The sequence below is a fragment of the Acanthisitta chloris genome, unplaced genomic scaffold (assembly GCF_000695815.1).
Source record: "Acanthisitta chloris isolate BGI_N310 unplaced genomic scaffold, ASM69581v1 scaffold9839, whole genome shotgun sequence".
Classification (NCBI taxonomy): domain Eukaryota; kingdom Metazoa; phylum Chordata; class Aves; order Passeriformes; family Acanthisittidae; genus Acanthisitta; species Acanthisitta chloris.
Genome location: NW_008691964.1, coordinates 7,344 through 23,326, shown reverse-complemented (window position 1 = coordinate 23,326; position 15,983 = coordinate 7,344). Strand labels below are relative to the sequence as shown.

The 15,983-nt window shown below is 39.2% G+C and overlaps 1 protein-coding gene across 1 annotated transcript in view; it reads left to right on the top strand.

Moving 5' to 3' along the window:
• ZBTB10 (zinc finger and BTB domain containing 10) overlaps positions 1-13,689 on the top strand; it is a gene marked incomplete at its 5' end in the record, with an annotated part of 16,155 nt that extends 2,466 nt beyond the window's left edge. The window contains 3 exons of the mRNA XM_009082458.1: positions 8,044-8,217; positions 10,262-10,437; positions 12,762-13,689. Of these exons, the coding sequence (XP_009080706.1) occupies positions 8,044-8,217; positions 10,262-10,437; positions 12,762-13,067 (656 nt within the window). The remainder of the gene's footprint in view (positions 1-8,043; positions 8,218-10,261; positions 10,438-12,761) is intronic.
• Between the last annotated feature and the right edge of the window lie 2,294 nt (positions 13,690-15,983).

Here is a 15,983-nt window from a genome sequence, read left to right as displayed (position 1 = left end):
GCGGCGGCGGGTGACAGCACAGCAGTGCGGGCTGGGGCTGTGCCTCTGTCTGCCTTGTGAGCAGGAGACAGTCAGGATACCTCCAGTTAGTTAGCAGGCAGTGTGGCGCAGCAGGAGCAGCTCCAGGGAAGAGCAGCGCTGAGGAGCTAACACTGTACTGAGAGCATGTCGAAGAGTTTGCTTATCTGTAGTCTTCATCTCTGAACTCTGCTTTAGCTTTGCAGTTCGGCTTCGGAGTGTGCACTTGTAAAGTGCATTTCCTGATCTTCTCTTGCTGTCTAAGCTTTCTTAGGCTGCTCAGGGTTTCCTCTGGCTGAAGTGACAATAGGAGCTGTGTTTCAGGCACATGGCTATTGCGTGCCAGTTGCTAACAGGCCTTGGGTCCACAGCACCAGGTTAGATCTAGCCGTAAGTCAAGTTCCTTTAGATCCGTGGACAGTAGAGATGCTGAGTCCTCAGCACCCACAGACTCTGCCTGTGTTAGGCAACACCACTTGCTCTAGTTGCAGCAGCATGAAAAAGCAGCAGGGAGTCTGGAGCAGGAGCTAAGGACCTGTATCTCAACTGCACAAATACAAATTTCTCATACAATTTGACATGTGATTTCTGTTTGTGATTTATATGTGGCAGATATTCAGCCTCTTACTGATGGAAATACAGAGAATCTGTCTAGTAAGTGATGTTACTAGCAACAAAAATAAATACTTGTTTGCCTTCTGCAGAACTTATATGTGTGCTGTGGAGATTTCTTGAAGAAATAATGGAAGATAATGGGCAGTGCAGTAATGATGAAACAAGTTTAGTCCTAGTTGAGATTTGGTTGGTTGGCTTTGTTTTGGATAGAATCACCAAGGTTTTCAGTACAGTACATTGTTATGCTAAAGAATTAAGCTACAAAAAACATCCATGTAGCATCTCGATGAAAAGAACTGTACTGGGGACTAGGCCATACTGTGTACGTGCCCGTGGAAAGCCATTCAAATGTCTGTGATTGCTGGGGAAAGTTTAATTTGTTGAGCTGTAAAGTACTGTGAACTTATGGTCTCCTTAGTATTTTCAGAGCACAGCATATGTGTCCTCAAGTAGATAAATACACTTTCTGTCAGTGCTAGAACTCTTTTGGAAGCCGTATCTAATATTTTTATAATAAGAACTTTAGTTTTACGAAGTTCTGATGTGCATGCACATTGTTTGACACAAGAAGAGCAATTGGAAGTAGGACTTGGCATAGCTTACTTTATCTATAGTCTGTGCTTCAGCCTCTGGTGTTCTTCCTACTGTACTGCTGGCTTTTTTTTCTTTGCTTCTTAGGTAGATTGCACCCTTGAACACTCTTCTTTCAAGTGCTCCCTCTCTGCCTAAGAAAAGGTGGAAGAGGGAGGAGTGGAGAGTTGGAAGAATGTCAGGAATGAGTTGTAGAGTAACCTGCAGGTTATACGATAACTTGCTAGTTGTGGATTAAGTTTCTTGTGGAGATGAAAAACTACCAAAAATAATAGGCACCGTGAGATAAGAATGCATAAGAAAATGTCTTCTGGAATAGATGCAAGGCAATGCTGTGAGAAGAAAAATAAAGAATAGCAAATTCTTATGATGAAAGCTAAGGTGTGTTCTGTCCCTTAGGTTGCTAAAAGGGAAAGAATTAACTTCTTCTATTATGCTTTGTCATGTTCTGATGGGGATAACCAACACCAGCTGTGGTTGTGAGCTTTCAGTTACATGCAAAATGAGTTGCTGTGTCCTTGGTTATGGTTTTGCTTGGTGCTTTTGTGAGGGGAAAGAAATACCATAGATGTGGTGAGAAGGAAGCCTGTTCTAAGAACACTCCTCACTACAAAAATTCCCCCCAAAAGCCACTTCCTTGAATTTGGTAGTAAATGGGCTTTCCAGTTGAGTACAGCTAAGTAGGTATTAGATAATAAACAATAAATGGTTTCTGAACCATCTGCTGCCCCTCTGGTCCCAGTAAAGCAAACATGTTAAACTGCTCCTTGCTGAACGTGATTTTCGTACAGGTATCCGTAAGGTTATATCAGCTTCTTCCTCTCACCCTGTGTTGCCAGTGAGTTTATATTTAACACTTTTCCTGTAGAAGTATCACTTTGGCGAGCTTCAAAAAAACTCTGTGAAGTTGAGACTGATTTTAAATTGCATGTACTGTCTTACTTCATGTACCTACTCTTTCAGGACTTTGCCAGTTTTAGCCATATTCATTAAAATACCTGTTTATTTAATTAAAACCTCAAATGTTACCACCTATCTCAGTGTTTTCCCTTCTAGTTGATAATCTGCTAAAGAAGTCTTTACTGTTTACAGCTGTCATCCATCGTACAATTAACCATTTACCATGGTGAAAATCACAGTGCAGTCAGTTGGTGGCTCGTAGTCTGTTTCCTGTTCATAAAAGCTCAGTGGTTCTAATTCATCATATTCTTAATGTCTGTTCATAGTTTTTTGTCAGTTTTCATCACTTCTTGAATGTTTTTCATCTGAGCCTGGGGTTTTTTTGGAGTACAGGTGTCCTATGCTCAGGCTTGAGAACACAGCTGTGAAGTATTGCTTACGCCTTCCAGAGCTGACCGTGTTGATTTTTAAGGACACTTGTATACAGTATTGCAGTAGTTCTATGAAGCTGCCACTGGATTACTGGTTACCTTTTTTTTTCAGGCTAGATAATGCTGTGTTGTGTATTGTGGTGGGGGTGAGGGAAAGGATAACAAGTTCAAGATGAAAACAACCCTTTGGTGGAACAGGGAGGGTTCCTGAATTATTTCATAGGTGTTCTTGAATTCAGCTTGCTGTGTAAGCAACTACTTTTCAGAAGGATATGAACAGCAGCTAAACCTGCTTACAGAAAATGTAGTGCTGGTCACAGCTTTTGTCAAGCTTGATGGACTTACCCGGACATGTATGTATTTCTAGTAGAGATAAACCTCTCTTGACTGTCTGAGTTACAAAGGAAAAAAAGTACTATGACTCTGTCAGGTTTTCCTCAGATCTCCAGCTGATACCCTGATTGAAAGATACAAGTTCCTTGATGGACCTTTAACATCTTTATTTGACCCATTCTCTGCAATCGGGTATTGATGGCCCCATAGGTTCTTAGAAGTCATCTAAAGAAACTGCAAGATCTGAGGGTCAGCCTCTTCCCTGTTCATTAAATTTAGCTTTCCCAGGGCTGATCCCAAAGACAAGCAGGTCCTTGCATTCTCATGTTGTGGTCTATTACTGACCATAAAACTTTTAAGCAATGTTTTATGCATTGCTGTTGTGAATTTGGTTTGGGTTTGGTTTTGGTTTTTTTTGTTTTTGTGAATGGGTTTGTAGTAAAGAAGGTTTTGTGGTGTCTGTAGGCCTTTTCTGCCTGAAAAACATGTTTTTGGGTTTTTTCTTTCTTTTCTTCCCCCCAGTGCATTCACTTAAAAAGAAAAACCAAGCCAACATGAAGTGCTGGGTTTTTTCGTTCATGAAATAGTGATGATGATGGCAGCAACTCCATAAATAAAAACAGTGTATGAGGACAATTAACTCCCCCCACTAATAAATGGACTGGATGAGCAAAGTTCGTATCTTGTGTTTTAGTGGTATAGCCTTTGTGGAAAGAGATCAACAAAATAGCTTTCCCTTTCTTGGGAAGGAGTTTTTCAGTGAATGTATGATAAGCAAGTGGATGATATATTTGGCATCAGTTGGTGTTCATCTGGCAGGGTTAGTTGGTGCTAGATCTGACTCTATAGTGAAGGCAATGTACCATTTTTTCGTGAATGAGAAATAGTAAAAATTGAGTGCATTTGGGAGCAACAGAGTATGAGTGAGATTGCATAGGCAAAATGTTTTAAATATGTCTGAGCCTTGTGTTTCAAGAGGCATTTGAGCAGTAATGTGCTTCCAGAATAACCCTTTTTGGAAGCAAGCTTAAAGGTGTGAGGAGTACTTTGGGAACAAATGGAGCACAAGGTATTTTCTTTCCCCATGTTCCTAGTGTGTCAGTCTTGGCAGTGCTGTTTCTTCTGTCATGTTACCTGACGTAAGCAACGACAAATCCAGCTCTCTAATAGCAATCCAGATTGTATCAGTAGATTACCACTGCTTTCTTTACGATCTTTGAGAGCTATGGCCTAATCACTTATCCCGTCTACTCTGTCTTTTTTAGTTGGTCTGAATGAGCACTCAGCGTCAGAAAGCCTGGTGGAAAAAAAATAGTATTTTTCTCTTATTTTGGCACTGGTTTTACTGTTCATATGTATAAAGAAAGCAGAAGTTCACTACAGACAACTGTGTCTAATGTGAAGCTTTGTATCTTCTCCCTCAGCACACCCTCTGTCCCTATCCCTTTCTATAATGACCTGTTCAGTAGCTTCTATCATTGGTATTAATCATCGCCTGCTCAGTAATATGTCCTTTTCTTTCCCCCCCCCCAATCAGCATATTTCTGGTTACAGAAGAAGAGCAAAACTTGTCAAAGTAAGGATGTTTCTGCTCAGATGTGTTCTCTTTCTGGTGATGCTCCCCTACCTGTTCCCTTCAAAACTGAAAATGGGTGTGTCTGGCTTCTGGATATACTTTTTCCTGAGAACAAATGCAGTAGAACATAAAATTCTTTCATGAAGTTTTCACTGGTGGTGTAAGAGCCCACAGAACCACTTAATTGTATTTCGGACTGCCTTTCCCACTTCTCGGATTGACATCTTGTGAATTTTAATGCTGATACTTAATTAGCCAATTGGTATTCTTATTTTTTATTATTTTTGGGTTGGTTTGTTGTTGATTTTTTTCTCTCCTTTAAGATTAGGTTACTGGTAGCTTCTCACCCATGCGGGCTAGAAGAATGGGTAAATGTTTGAGGCTAATTGGCATTTGAATTATTAACTTAACACCTCTAGAAATCAACTAAACTGTAAAAGAATATTCTTAGATCAGAGGAAAGCTGTGGTCAGGTGGCTTGCTCTGGAGATACATGATATTATTGCTTCTAATTAGCTATTTTAAAAAAAGGATCTGCATTATTGCTTTCTATACTTTCCTCTTTTGCACCCCACCCCCAGTCTACCAGTACAACTCTGCATACAGAGTTCCTTTCAGTCTGCTATCAAAATCATCTGGGTTTAAGTTGACCAGAACAGGTCATGATGAACTACATCTAGAGTTTTGTAAGCAGGTTTCAGAGGACAGTAGCCTGGGTGGGAGGTGGAATGGGAGATGATGTCAGGAGCCACAGGGATCTGTAACATCCTACACTTAGCTCAGCCGCAGCTGGTAGCTTACCTGACTTGGGAAAGCTTGTAGAGGCTACACATTGCAGTTCCAGTTCCCTGTCTGTATGTAAGGGATGTCTTTCCTGTAGGGAGGGATAAGTAGTTAGACATTAAAGATGCCTTTTTTTGTGGTTTTGGTTTGAACACATTATATGTGGGCTTAATCTAGAAAGCAGATTTTCTAGGTCAGCGAATTATTCTAAGAATAAGCTTTAGGTTTAATTATTATCTACTTAGTCCTGTACTATGTAGAGACAGAAGTGTATGTAGCAACTTGTTATCTCTTGTGGTATCTGTGCTGGTGTTCTTTCATGTTATAGTAGGTCTTCTCCTCAAATTGGAGGTAGAAAGATTTAGTAGGTACTATCTACACTAGACTACAGCTCTTAAGTTTGTTTGGCTCTATGCTGAGTCATATGCTAAGATGTAGAACTATGCAGGGATTTGAGCTCCTGACTTCGCTCAGACTTTAATACCAGGTGTGTGCAGAAATGTTCCCAGTGAAATTCAGTTTGTCTTCTCTTAGCGGAACTGTCAAAGTGACAGTGTTAGAAATGTGCTCAGCTTAGTACAACTCTTACTTATGGTCAGCCTTTGGTGCACGCTGATTCTGAAGGAAGCTGGACAATGTTGCCTGTACACAGTGTGCATGCCATGTCTGTGAGCAGTGAAGACTGTTTGCTAGTCTTGCAAATAGTCCGGGGGGGGGGGGGAAGCGATTAAAATATTTTGATCACTGACCTTTCACTGTTCAGCTAGAGATGGGACAGTTATATAGAGGGGAGAAAACCTATAAATAAATCTAATATTTTAAATAGATTATAAAAGTTGCTTTATTTTTTCCTCTGCTAGATCCTGAAGCCTCTTTTCATTTGAAGGCTTTTTACCCTTGAAGTCAACTCATCTTTGCTCTTGCCCAGAACTGTACAACACTGCTTCCTCACTAATCCTTGTGTATTACAGAAGGAAGTTTTGCTGCTCACCTCAAAGGAATGTGTATTTGGCATGTCTATAGGGTATCTGTGTTCTATTCCTTGAGCTGTTGTGAGATGCCATTGCTGGAGCCCATCGCTCCAGATTATTGTAAGGAGTTCTTGCCTCTTTTGGACATAACAGCTATTAGAGTTAGTAATTTAAAAAAATTTCCTCGCTGTTTTGTTTCTTAAAGGTGAGGGAGTTTTATTCTCTTCCCCTTCTTGCTTTCCTGAATAGCTAGGTGCATGATCTGAAATACTTGTATTTCTCTTCCTTCATCTAGTCAAGCTCTGCTTTTTAAAAGCTCCAATGGAATGCCTAGTTTGGTAGTCATGATCCAGCTTTGCTTGTCATTTGCCATTGTCTAACAGATAGGATAAAATTATAAGCTTCCTACTTGTTAAGTGATATCCTTTTGAACTGATGTCTTATGTTGCAGACAAAACCACTGCTGCCAACTGCCACACTGCCTGAGCAGTAAGTGGAACTACAGTATATGTCTAGTGCTGTGAGGATTTGTAATCTGTACTCTTTTCCAGTAAAACCATAAGGTGTGAGAGTTTCAGTGTGCAGCTTCTCACTAGCTGCATCAAATTCCGGTTCACCCTAAGGGAATTACCTTTAACAAAACAACCCTTAGAATGAACAGTGCAGGAACAAAGGAAAGAGTCTTTGGACTATTAAAACGTGCAGTTTCAGGCATGAAAGTAAGAATTCATCTATTTGCTATGAAGCCCTTCTCTAGACTTTTCACAATGGTGACATTGGGAATCCAGTGTGAGAACCCAAGCACTGTTCAGTCAAATAAAAGGAAATCTGCCAGTTACCACTGCAGTTCATTTATTTAACAACTGTTTGCCTGTGGGGAAAGGAATGGATTTATGACTTCATGTTTTCCAACAACCTCCAGGATTGGGGGCAAAACTGATTTGTACTCTTGCCAGAAGAGTCTTTACCCCACAAATACGATTTTGTCAAATTCCTTGTGCAGCTTTATGTGCTATTTATAGTTCTGTGCTCTGTAATAGTTATTCCGTGTTCAGTGATGCCATTTTTACTTGTTAGAAAAGTATAAACAAGCAAGGATCTTTTTAAGGCAGTGTTCACTTCTGAGTGGTTTTGCTCTTTTTAAAGAGCAAAAAAGGATACAATGTGAACTGCATGAAGAGCTTGTCTAAAGACCAAATGTGAATATGCAAACTAGTCTTTTAAGCTGATGTATTCCAAGTAATTATGGTCTCTTGAATTGATGTGGTTAGAGTAATGGAGATGATTATTCAGAAAATGATTTAGACATAGCTGTAGGATACTTTATATAAATAAAAGTATTTAAAGCACTTTATATATACCACTGATGTTTTAAGGCAATTAAAAAAAAACATTCCTCTGGTAGAAAATGTTTACTTTACTACCAACTAGACTGCCTGTGGTAGACTAGATGAAGTCACTGCGCAAAGCAGTTGTAAAGAGAATCCAGTGGAAAACCTTTCAGCCCTGTCATGACGATAGTGAGGCAGTAAATATCCTTACTATAGAAGTTCCTGTAGTATGAAAAAACTTAGAATTTTTCTCAGGATGGGGAGAAGAAGTGGTGCTGTGGGGTGCAGTTCAAAGGTCTCATTGAATAGAAATTAGGAATGCAGTTATTTATTAGTTTCAGTATTGAAGATTATGTGGCAGAATATTACAATTGCAGTTTTATTATTTTAATATTATAATTGCTATGTCGTCGCTCTTTAAAAAGGCTGTATATTTTGTTAAACAGAGTGACTGATTAGAACCCAGGAAGCTAAAGTAACTGTGTCTTTAATAGCTACTTCCAGTGACTTCAAGTATGGATTGCTGCCGGGGACTTCCAGTGACTTCAAGTATGGATTGCTGCCGGGGACTTCCAGTGACTTCAAGTTCGGACTGCTGCCGGGTACCTCTAGTGACTTCAAGTATGGACTGCTGCCAGAGTCATGGCCGAAAGACGCTTGGGAAAATGGTAAGTATGTCTGGTGGAGGGGAGGTTGGTGTTTGCCTCTGGTAGGGGTTCTTTGTCTTCTGTGTCACTGCTGGTGTTATTTATTTTGTTTAGAGATTTAAGATTAAGTGTTTATATAATCTTCTTCTATATCATTTGACTTTCTGGATAATGCAAATACGAGTACTTCCTTTGAGGAAGATAAAGGAATTCAAATCTATGGAACAGTAAAAGCAGAACATGATTTATATTAGCTCTTGTATTGTGCCTGCATACGAAGATACCTGAGATCTTAATGACCTGTTAGCTTCCCCTGCTTTCGTAACCTAAATACAGCTAAGTGAGCATTGAAATTGAACATGTGGATGATGAAGATCCAGAGCTAAAATGCAATCTTAAAAGTAGATGTCAGAATACGTCTCACTATTAAAATAAAAACTTTATTGCAGTAAAGGTTTTGAGTTCAGTGCTGTCATAATTAAGCATTCTTCTGTCAGTTCAGGCAAGCAATTATCTGTAATTACTTTTCATCTGAAAGCATACCAAAACCACTACCACATCTAAAATAATTGTTGCTAGATCCTTAAAACACATGAAGTCTTCAATAAAAAGAGGAATTTAAGGACTGTGTAATAGTAATACTTACCTCTTCTCTCTGACTTCCAGCTATTACTGGGATGTGGTCTATGGTTTACTTTAAATATTTTGGGGTTTACAGTAGAAGAAATTGGGTCATCAGAAGGTGAAATTCACTAGCAGGCAAGGGATTAGAACCTGGGTCTTCTGAGGTCTGTCTTAAACCATGAAATTCCCATGTGCCTTACAGCCCTGATATCTGCCTGTTGCACCCCTGTTGATGTGTATAAGACAGCAGTTTAAAACCTTTTTTGAACTTACTTTTCTTCACGTAAGCCATTACGTGACATGTTGACTTGCAGCTCACATAATGCTCCAATATACTGATGTCAACTTCTGTGTAGTAGCAAAATTTAGCTTCCGTGTTATGATGGATTTTGAAGCTCGGAGGAGGCAAGTCTAGGTATAGGCCTGCAGGGCCCATGCACATAGCACTTGTGCATTCTGCCTGCCAGCTGGAACGTTAGAAACTCTGCACATAATCATGTAGCCTTAGCCAATGCTTTTTGGATGCTTCTAGAAGGTTGTGATTATGTCCATAAATTATCTCACCTGTAGCATGTAAGTTGAGTCAGTATCCTGTTCTGAAAATCATCCTTGTATTCCTGTGTGGCCTTCTGGCACCTCACAGCATCCTGTGCTTTCCTATTTCACACAGTAATAGGCAGCTATAGTAAATCTGTTTTGCCCATGTCCTTTGAGCAAATGGTTACCTGTGGTCCAATGATGTGTAAAGAGCTCTCTGCCGTCATAAGGAAGAATAGAGATATTGCTACTTCCGGAAGTTTTTTCTGCCCTTTATTTTGGTCTAACAGTATTAAAAATATACTTTGGGTAGAGAATAAGTAAGATCTGAACCAGTAACTTCCCTTTTTAGCTGTTTCAGAATTGTGCTGCTTCTTAGTGTCCTACTCCTCTTGTCAGTACTAATTCTTGCTTAGTTATATGTTCCTTTTTTTATTTTATTGATTTGTCAAGTCAGATCTTGGCAGACAGTTCCTGCACGTAATTCTAGATAGAATATTGGGAGAGAAGATTGTAACTGTCTAAATGCTGCAGAGCTGGAGAGTTTCTAATCCAGAAGAAAGCGTTTTCTGGTATAGGTGACCTCTAGAAAGTGGAATACTGCTAAATTGTGGTTAACTTACCCTGATTCATGAAGTAAGACTTCTTTTCAAGGTATTGATCTGTGCTTCTGTAGTAAAAACGCCTTGGTTAGAAGTATTTTTCTAGCAAGATCATACATGCAGAGCTTACCAGCATTTGTCGTTTCTGGAGACAGGCATTGTCCTGATTTGGCTGATGAAAGGTCATGTGGGTGCTTTGTTGTTTTGGCACCTGTTTATTTTTGTGCACCAGGCAGAACATATTGAAATGGTTTTTTGTGTGTTTCATCGTCTTTTCTCCTGATGGTTTTATTATCTCGTAGGCGATTCCTCTGCTTTAATCATGAACAAGTTGAAGTGTCCACACTGTAATTATGTAGCCAAATACAGAAGAACACTAAAGAGACACTTGCTCATTCACACAGGCGTGAGATCTTTCAGTTGTGACATCTGTGGGAAGCTGTTTACACGAAGAGAGCATGTAAAGAGACATTCCTTGGTGGGTAATCTTAAATATTTGTGTGTTAGTATGCACATGTGTGGGATTTTGTTTGTTTCAGGTGTTTGATAGAAGAAACACTGTTCTATGATTTGTCATAATGCAAATTGTTTTACCTTAATCTAAAATGGATGAGGATAAACATCTCTGTGATAACTATACCTCTTCTATTCTTGATGGAAAAAACGTAGTATCAGTCAAGACGGTCACTGGAATTCTGATAATTTCAAGACTGTTTTGAAAGGGATCTGATAAGGAGGTGGATTATATGTAAGTCTTCTGTAGATAACAAAAGGCAGTTTTGGTTTAGTGTTACTGCGGTAGAATAGCAGATCTTGTTCTGTAATGCTGCATCACCTATTTCTGTGAGGGCGTCTGTTAATTCAGCAGTTGCACAATGTCTTGGGGTAGTTCTGAAATGCTTATTTCACAGTTATACAAAGCTATAGTATAGTATCTGCTTTAAGATTTTTGAAAGAAGGAAAAGTATATTATGCAGAAAGGAAACATCTGTCTGACTTCCATTCAACCAGTCCATAATCAGCAGTTCAGCTTACCCTGTCCTGTGTGTGTTGCATAACTCAGGATTTGACTTGAGTACTGTTCATCTGAGGATCCAGAGAAAGTATTATCTGCCTTGGCTATTTTGCAGGTACTTTGTATCTGGTCTGTAAGGAAATTAAGACTTCATTGTAACATTTACTGTATAAAATCCAAGGTGTGTTTTAGGGGAATAACAAGAGATATTGTTGGTGAGAAAGTAGTAACATTTCTCCAAGCTGTATTTAAAAAAACCCTCATTTTGCAACACGCTGTGTAGATATACAAAATAGGTTAGTGCATGGAGTGGGGTAAATTGCACTTCTCCAAGGTGCTGCACCTGGGTCAGGGCAACCCCTGGTACCAGTAAAGGCTGAGGATGAAGGAATTGGGAGCAGCCTGGCAGAGAAGGATTTGGAGGTGCTGGTGGATGAGAGGCTGGACATGAGCTGGCAGTGTGTGCTTGCAGCCCAGGGAGCCAAACATATCCTGGGCTGCATCAAAAGCAGGCCAGCAGATGGTTCTGCCCCTCTAACCCATTCTGGTGAGACCCCACCTGGAGTTACTGCCTCCAGCTCTGAGGTCCTCAGCACGGGAAGGACATGGAGTTGTTGGAGTGATTGCAGAGAAGGGCCACCAAGTTAATTAGAGGGATGGAGCACCTCTCAAGGTGTAAGAACTTAGGCTGGAGCCAGAACTTAGCTGCAACAGCTACACCAATCAGTGTCCTAAACATTGACCTCATTGGTGGCAATACTCAGCAGCTGCTTCTTCCTTTGCAGGTCACCAGACAAGGCAGCAACTGTGGGAGGTCTACCAGGAAGAGTAGAGTGGGACTTCAGATTTTGATACTTCAGTGTCTGACCAGAACTTGTAGCTGAAGACTGTTTTTCCTCCAGGGAAGGAAATTAAGTCAGACAGGGTGAAAATAGCTGTAGTGTGAGCTCAGCCCAGTTCTCTCCTTTAACTGAAGTGTGTTTTTCCCGATGGAGTCAGAATGCTTTTTTTTTTTTTATTTTCTTTCTGATTTTTTTCCTCCCTTTCCATTCAACTAATCTCAGACATTCTGCCTCATGTGAAGCATTATCATAACAAGTCTAGAGGCTGAGGAAAACACATATATCAGCTGTACAGATTATACAACAGGACTGAATTAACTTTTTCTATCTCAGCTGTGGTTTTTCCCCCCTCATCTGGGTGGTAATTTCTGTTTTATCTAAAATGGCAACTTTTCCAATGTGACTTCAAGTGAGATACTTAAACACCTAGTTGCAATCTGTTGTGGGGACACCAGAGAGAAGGAAAGTCTTCAGCTTAATTTTTTCCAAGATAATAGCTAATATACATGGTTGCTGAGTACAACAATATACAAGTAGCATACTTCCACATTCAGATTTAAAATTTATGTTTAGTCAGGGTAGTCAGCAATACCCTTCTAATTTTATACACAGCCTCACACACAGGAGAAAAAGTTCACCAAAGGGACCTGGAAAGTTGATGTTGGTTTTGGATGTGCTGGGAGGGAGATGTCATGGAAGAAGGATTTTGCTCTTTGAATTTGCACAGACCATAACTCCTGCTTGTTCTTGTATGTTGAGGAATGCATAGATAGATCCCTAGTAGTCCTTCTCTTGCTCTGAAACAGTGTTGGGGTATCTTCTGGAAGAGTTCTAAAAAGGAAATTTGTATTAATAGTTATTATTGTCAATATTAATGGTTTTCTGGTACTATATGCAAATGTAACCTGCTACACATTTTCAGCTGTTAAAATTTCTCTTCCCTAGGTGCATAAAAAGGATAAAAAGTATAAATGTATGGTGTGTAAGAAGATTTTCATGCTAGCAGCCAGTGTTGGAATAAGACATGGATCACGACGTTATGGAGTTTGTGTTGACTGTGCAGATAAATCTCAACCTGGAGGGCAAGAGGGAGCAGACCAGGTGCAGGACACAGATTTCCCTAGGGATGAAGAATATGAGGAAAATGAAGTGGGAGAAGGCGATGAGGAGCTCGGTGATGATGTAGAAGAACAGAATGACCAGTCTCGATGGGATGAAGCTGGGGAAGTTTGTATGCCTTTAGATGACTGACAGAGCATATGACTTCAGGGTGCTGCGAATGGACACTATGGATTGACTGTTTGAAGTTTTGGACTGAAGGCTTGTGAAATATGGTACAGGCTGGATGGTAGTTACGTTGCTGTGAAAAATGTAGGGTCAAAGCCTTATAGCAAAAAAGGATTATTAATTTTTTTATGATATTTGCACAGGACTGTACAGCATACAACCATTTGGTTGAATTATACAGAGTCCTCACATCTACAGTCAGTTATCAAAAGAAAAATGTATTTTTTATTATTTATAGGCTATAGCTACTTGGTTCCTATTCAGACATAGTAGTAACTGTACTTATGTTACACATTCATGTATCTGTGTACATGAATGAAGAGAATTGCAACTTGGTATGGAAACACAAAGACAGCTTTCCCAAACCCGCTCGTACTTTGTCAGTGAACCAGTGAAGCTAATTTGGGCCGGTGGCTCTGGTTGGCCACAAGCATGTCTTGCCATGCAAACCTTACCTCTCCCGACCCGATAGGTGAAAGCCAAACACTTAAATACGCATCACGGATATTGCCAACACCACATTGAAATTTGGCTTTAATACTTTTGGCTCTGCTGGCAGGTGGTATGGGTGATAAGCACTGGAGAAGCTGTTAATGGCATTAATTTAGCGTCTGTTTTTAAAGAAAGTTGTTGTTGATTCATCAGTTCTGAAGTGCTCATGCAGAAGAAATGACCAGTAAGGAAAACAATAGACTGATCAGAGCATGGGTAACTCTTGTGCCACTTAGTCAGAAGAGAACAATTGTGCTAAAAGGTATCTGATGTCATGTTTCTTCCCTCCTCTAAGGCCCCTTCCTCTCAAACCTTTTGACTTCCCTGGTGTATACCTCAGTCCCACAGAGTAAAAATACAAATAATGGAGAAAGTGTCATATTAAAACAACTTTTTGGTCGATAATTTCTTACTTGTCCGGTTTTTGGCTAGTTCATGTGATGTCAGTTGGACACTAGGCTTTTGTGCCCATCGTTCGTCATTAAAATGAACACAAACTATTTTTTATTCTTTTGTACTTAATGGGTTGTTGCTAGTGTTTAATATAAACCTATTACATTTAACTTGCTCATTTGCTGGAATTTTCTTTTCTTGTTAAGAAAAACAAAGTCCAAAGTGAAATAATGCTCTTTGAGTTGTCTACTTTTCAGGAGGATGTGCTCCGTATGCTCTTTGTTTCAGATTTTCTAGGAGGCATTGAAACTTGAATTTTTGTAGCCACATGGATTTTTTTTTTTTTGCCTAAGCTTGTAATATTGTACCAATGATTTCAGGCCCCTTTCATGGGGAGGGGAGGGCATTACAGCTTCACCTTAAACTCCTCTGTGTTTAGCCTAAGGCAGATGCATTCAGGCAGTCATTGGAACAATACGTCTGATGTACAATTATGTCACAACAAGTAAATATGCAGAGCATTTACCATGACACATAGCTAGGCCAGTGTGACAGTACTGTATAAAAGCCAATTGAGGGTCACCATATTTTTCAACTTTGTTTAATTTTAAAATGAGTATATTTTTTCCTATTTTATATCAGGTAACTAAATTATGCTAGTTGTGTGGATAACTTTGAACTATGCTTTGACGGACAGAATCTTACTGGTGCTCCATCTGATCAAAGTTGGTATGTATTTAAGGAGACAAGCTTTACTATTGTCCTTTACATCAGCAGGACAGTAACATAATGTTAAGACATTATTTTTGCTGATTGAAGCTGAGATGATAAGTTTGAACTACAGTTATATGGGAATTAAAATGTTTTTTTTATCCACTTGTTTCATTGGTAGTTTCCACGTTATTGTAAACCTGACATGATTAGTTTTTGGGGGGAGGGTGGGGTGCCGTTTTTTTACACTGAAGAATACATTTTATTTGTTCTAGACTGAAATGAGTAATGTGTAATTCTGGTGGGGTCCAAAGTAGAAATTAGTTGGGCAAAGATGATTTGAATGAAAAAGTATTTTAAACGTTAAAGTAATGTTCTGCTTTGTGAATATGTAAGTATAGCATAAAGATTTTTCCATCCCATTTATCCCCTTTAAAACCATAGTTTACAATTGGTAGATCTGTCTATATATATAAATATATATATATCTGAAATTCACCTAAATCTGCTTTATTAGAATACTGCTCACTTAATGCTTAGAAACTGGACCTGGCTCTACATTCTTAATGTATTTTCCTTTTTTTTGTTTGTTTGTTTTGTTTTTTGTTTTTATTTTGTTGGTTTTTTCCTCGAGGTATGAAATTATTTTCTTGGAACTGAATCTTCTTTTACTACTTAAATCATTTATGTATATCTGGTAAATTATGACCAAATTTGTTGTTAGACTGCATACAGTAAATTGAAATATACACTTGGTACACTACAGAATTGTTGTGCTTTTGTTCTGGTGATGTTTGGAAAAGCAGGCTCTGAGAGACACTGGTGTTACTTAGAAGTACTCAGTTATTATTCACTGGCCTTAATATTCTGTTGCATTGTGACAATCATCCTTTCCTTGGTAATACTTAGCTGCTTGCTTTTAGGAGTTGCATGTAGTTGCTCACAGTAGGATTGGAGGGAGAAGGGAGGACTGTTTTTAGCAAATGGCCTGAAACACTTCGAAGAGATCCACTGTTCCTGTGTGGTAGAACCAGAAGAATTCGTATGCTATCTGTAGCCTGGATTTTCTGAGCTGTTTAGTCAGAAGTTATTTTAAATATATTACTTTGAGTGCTTCTAAATTAATAAAACCAAATTTCTGACACATTAACTTTTGAGGGACAGTTCAACTTCCTTTACTATTATAAGAAGGAGAAAGATTTCTGTTTGCGCCAGGAATTTTTTCCCTTAAGAAGTGCTGGAGTTAAGCTGCAGTAACACAGCAGTAGATTTTAATTTGTCTGT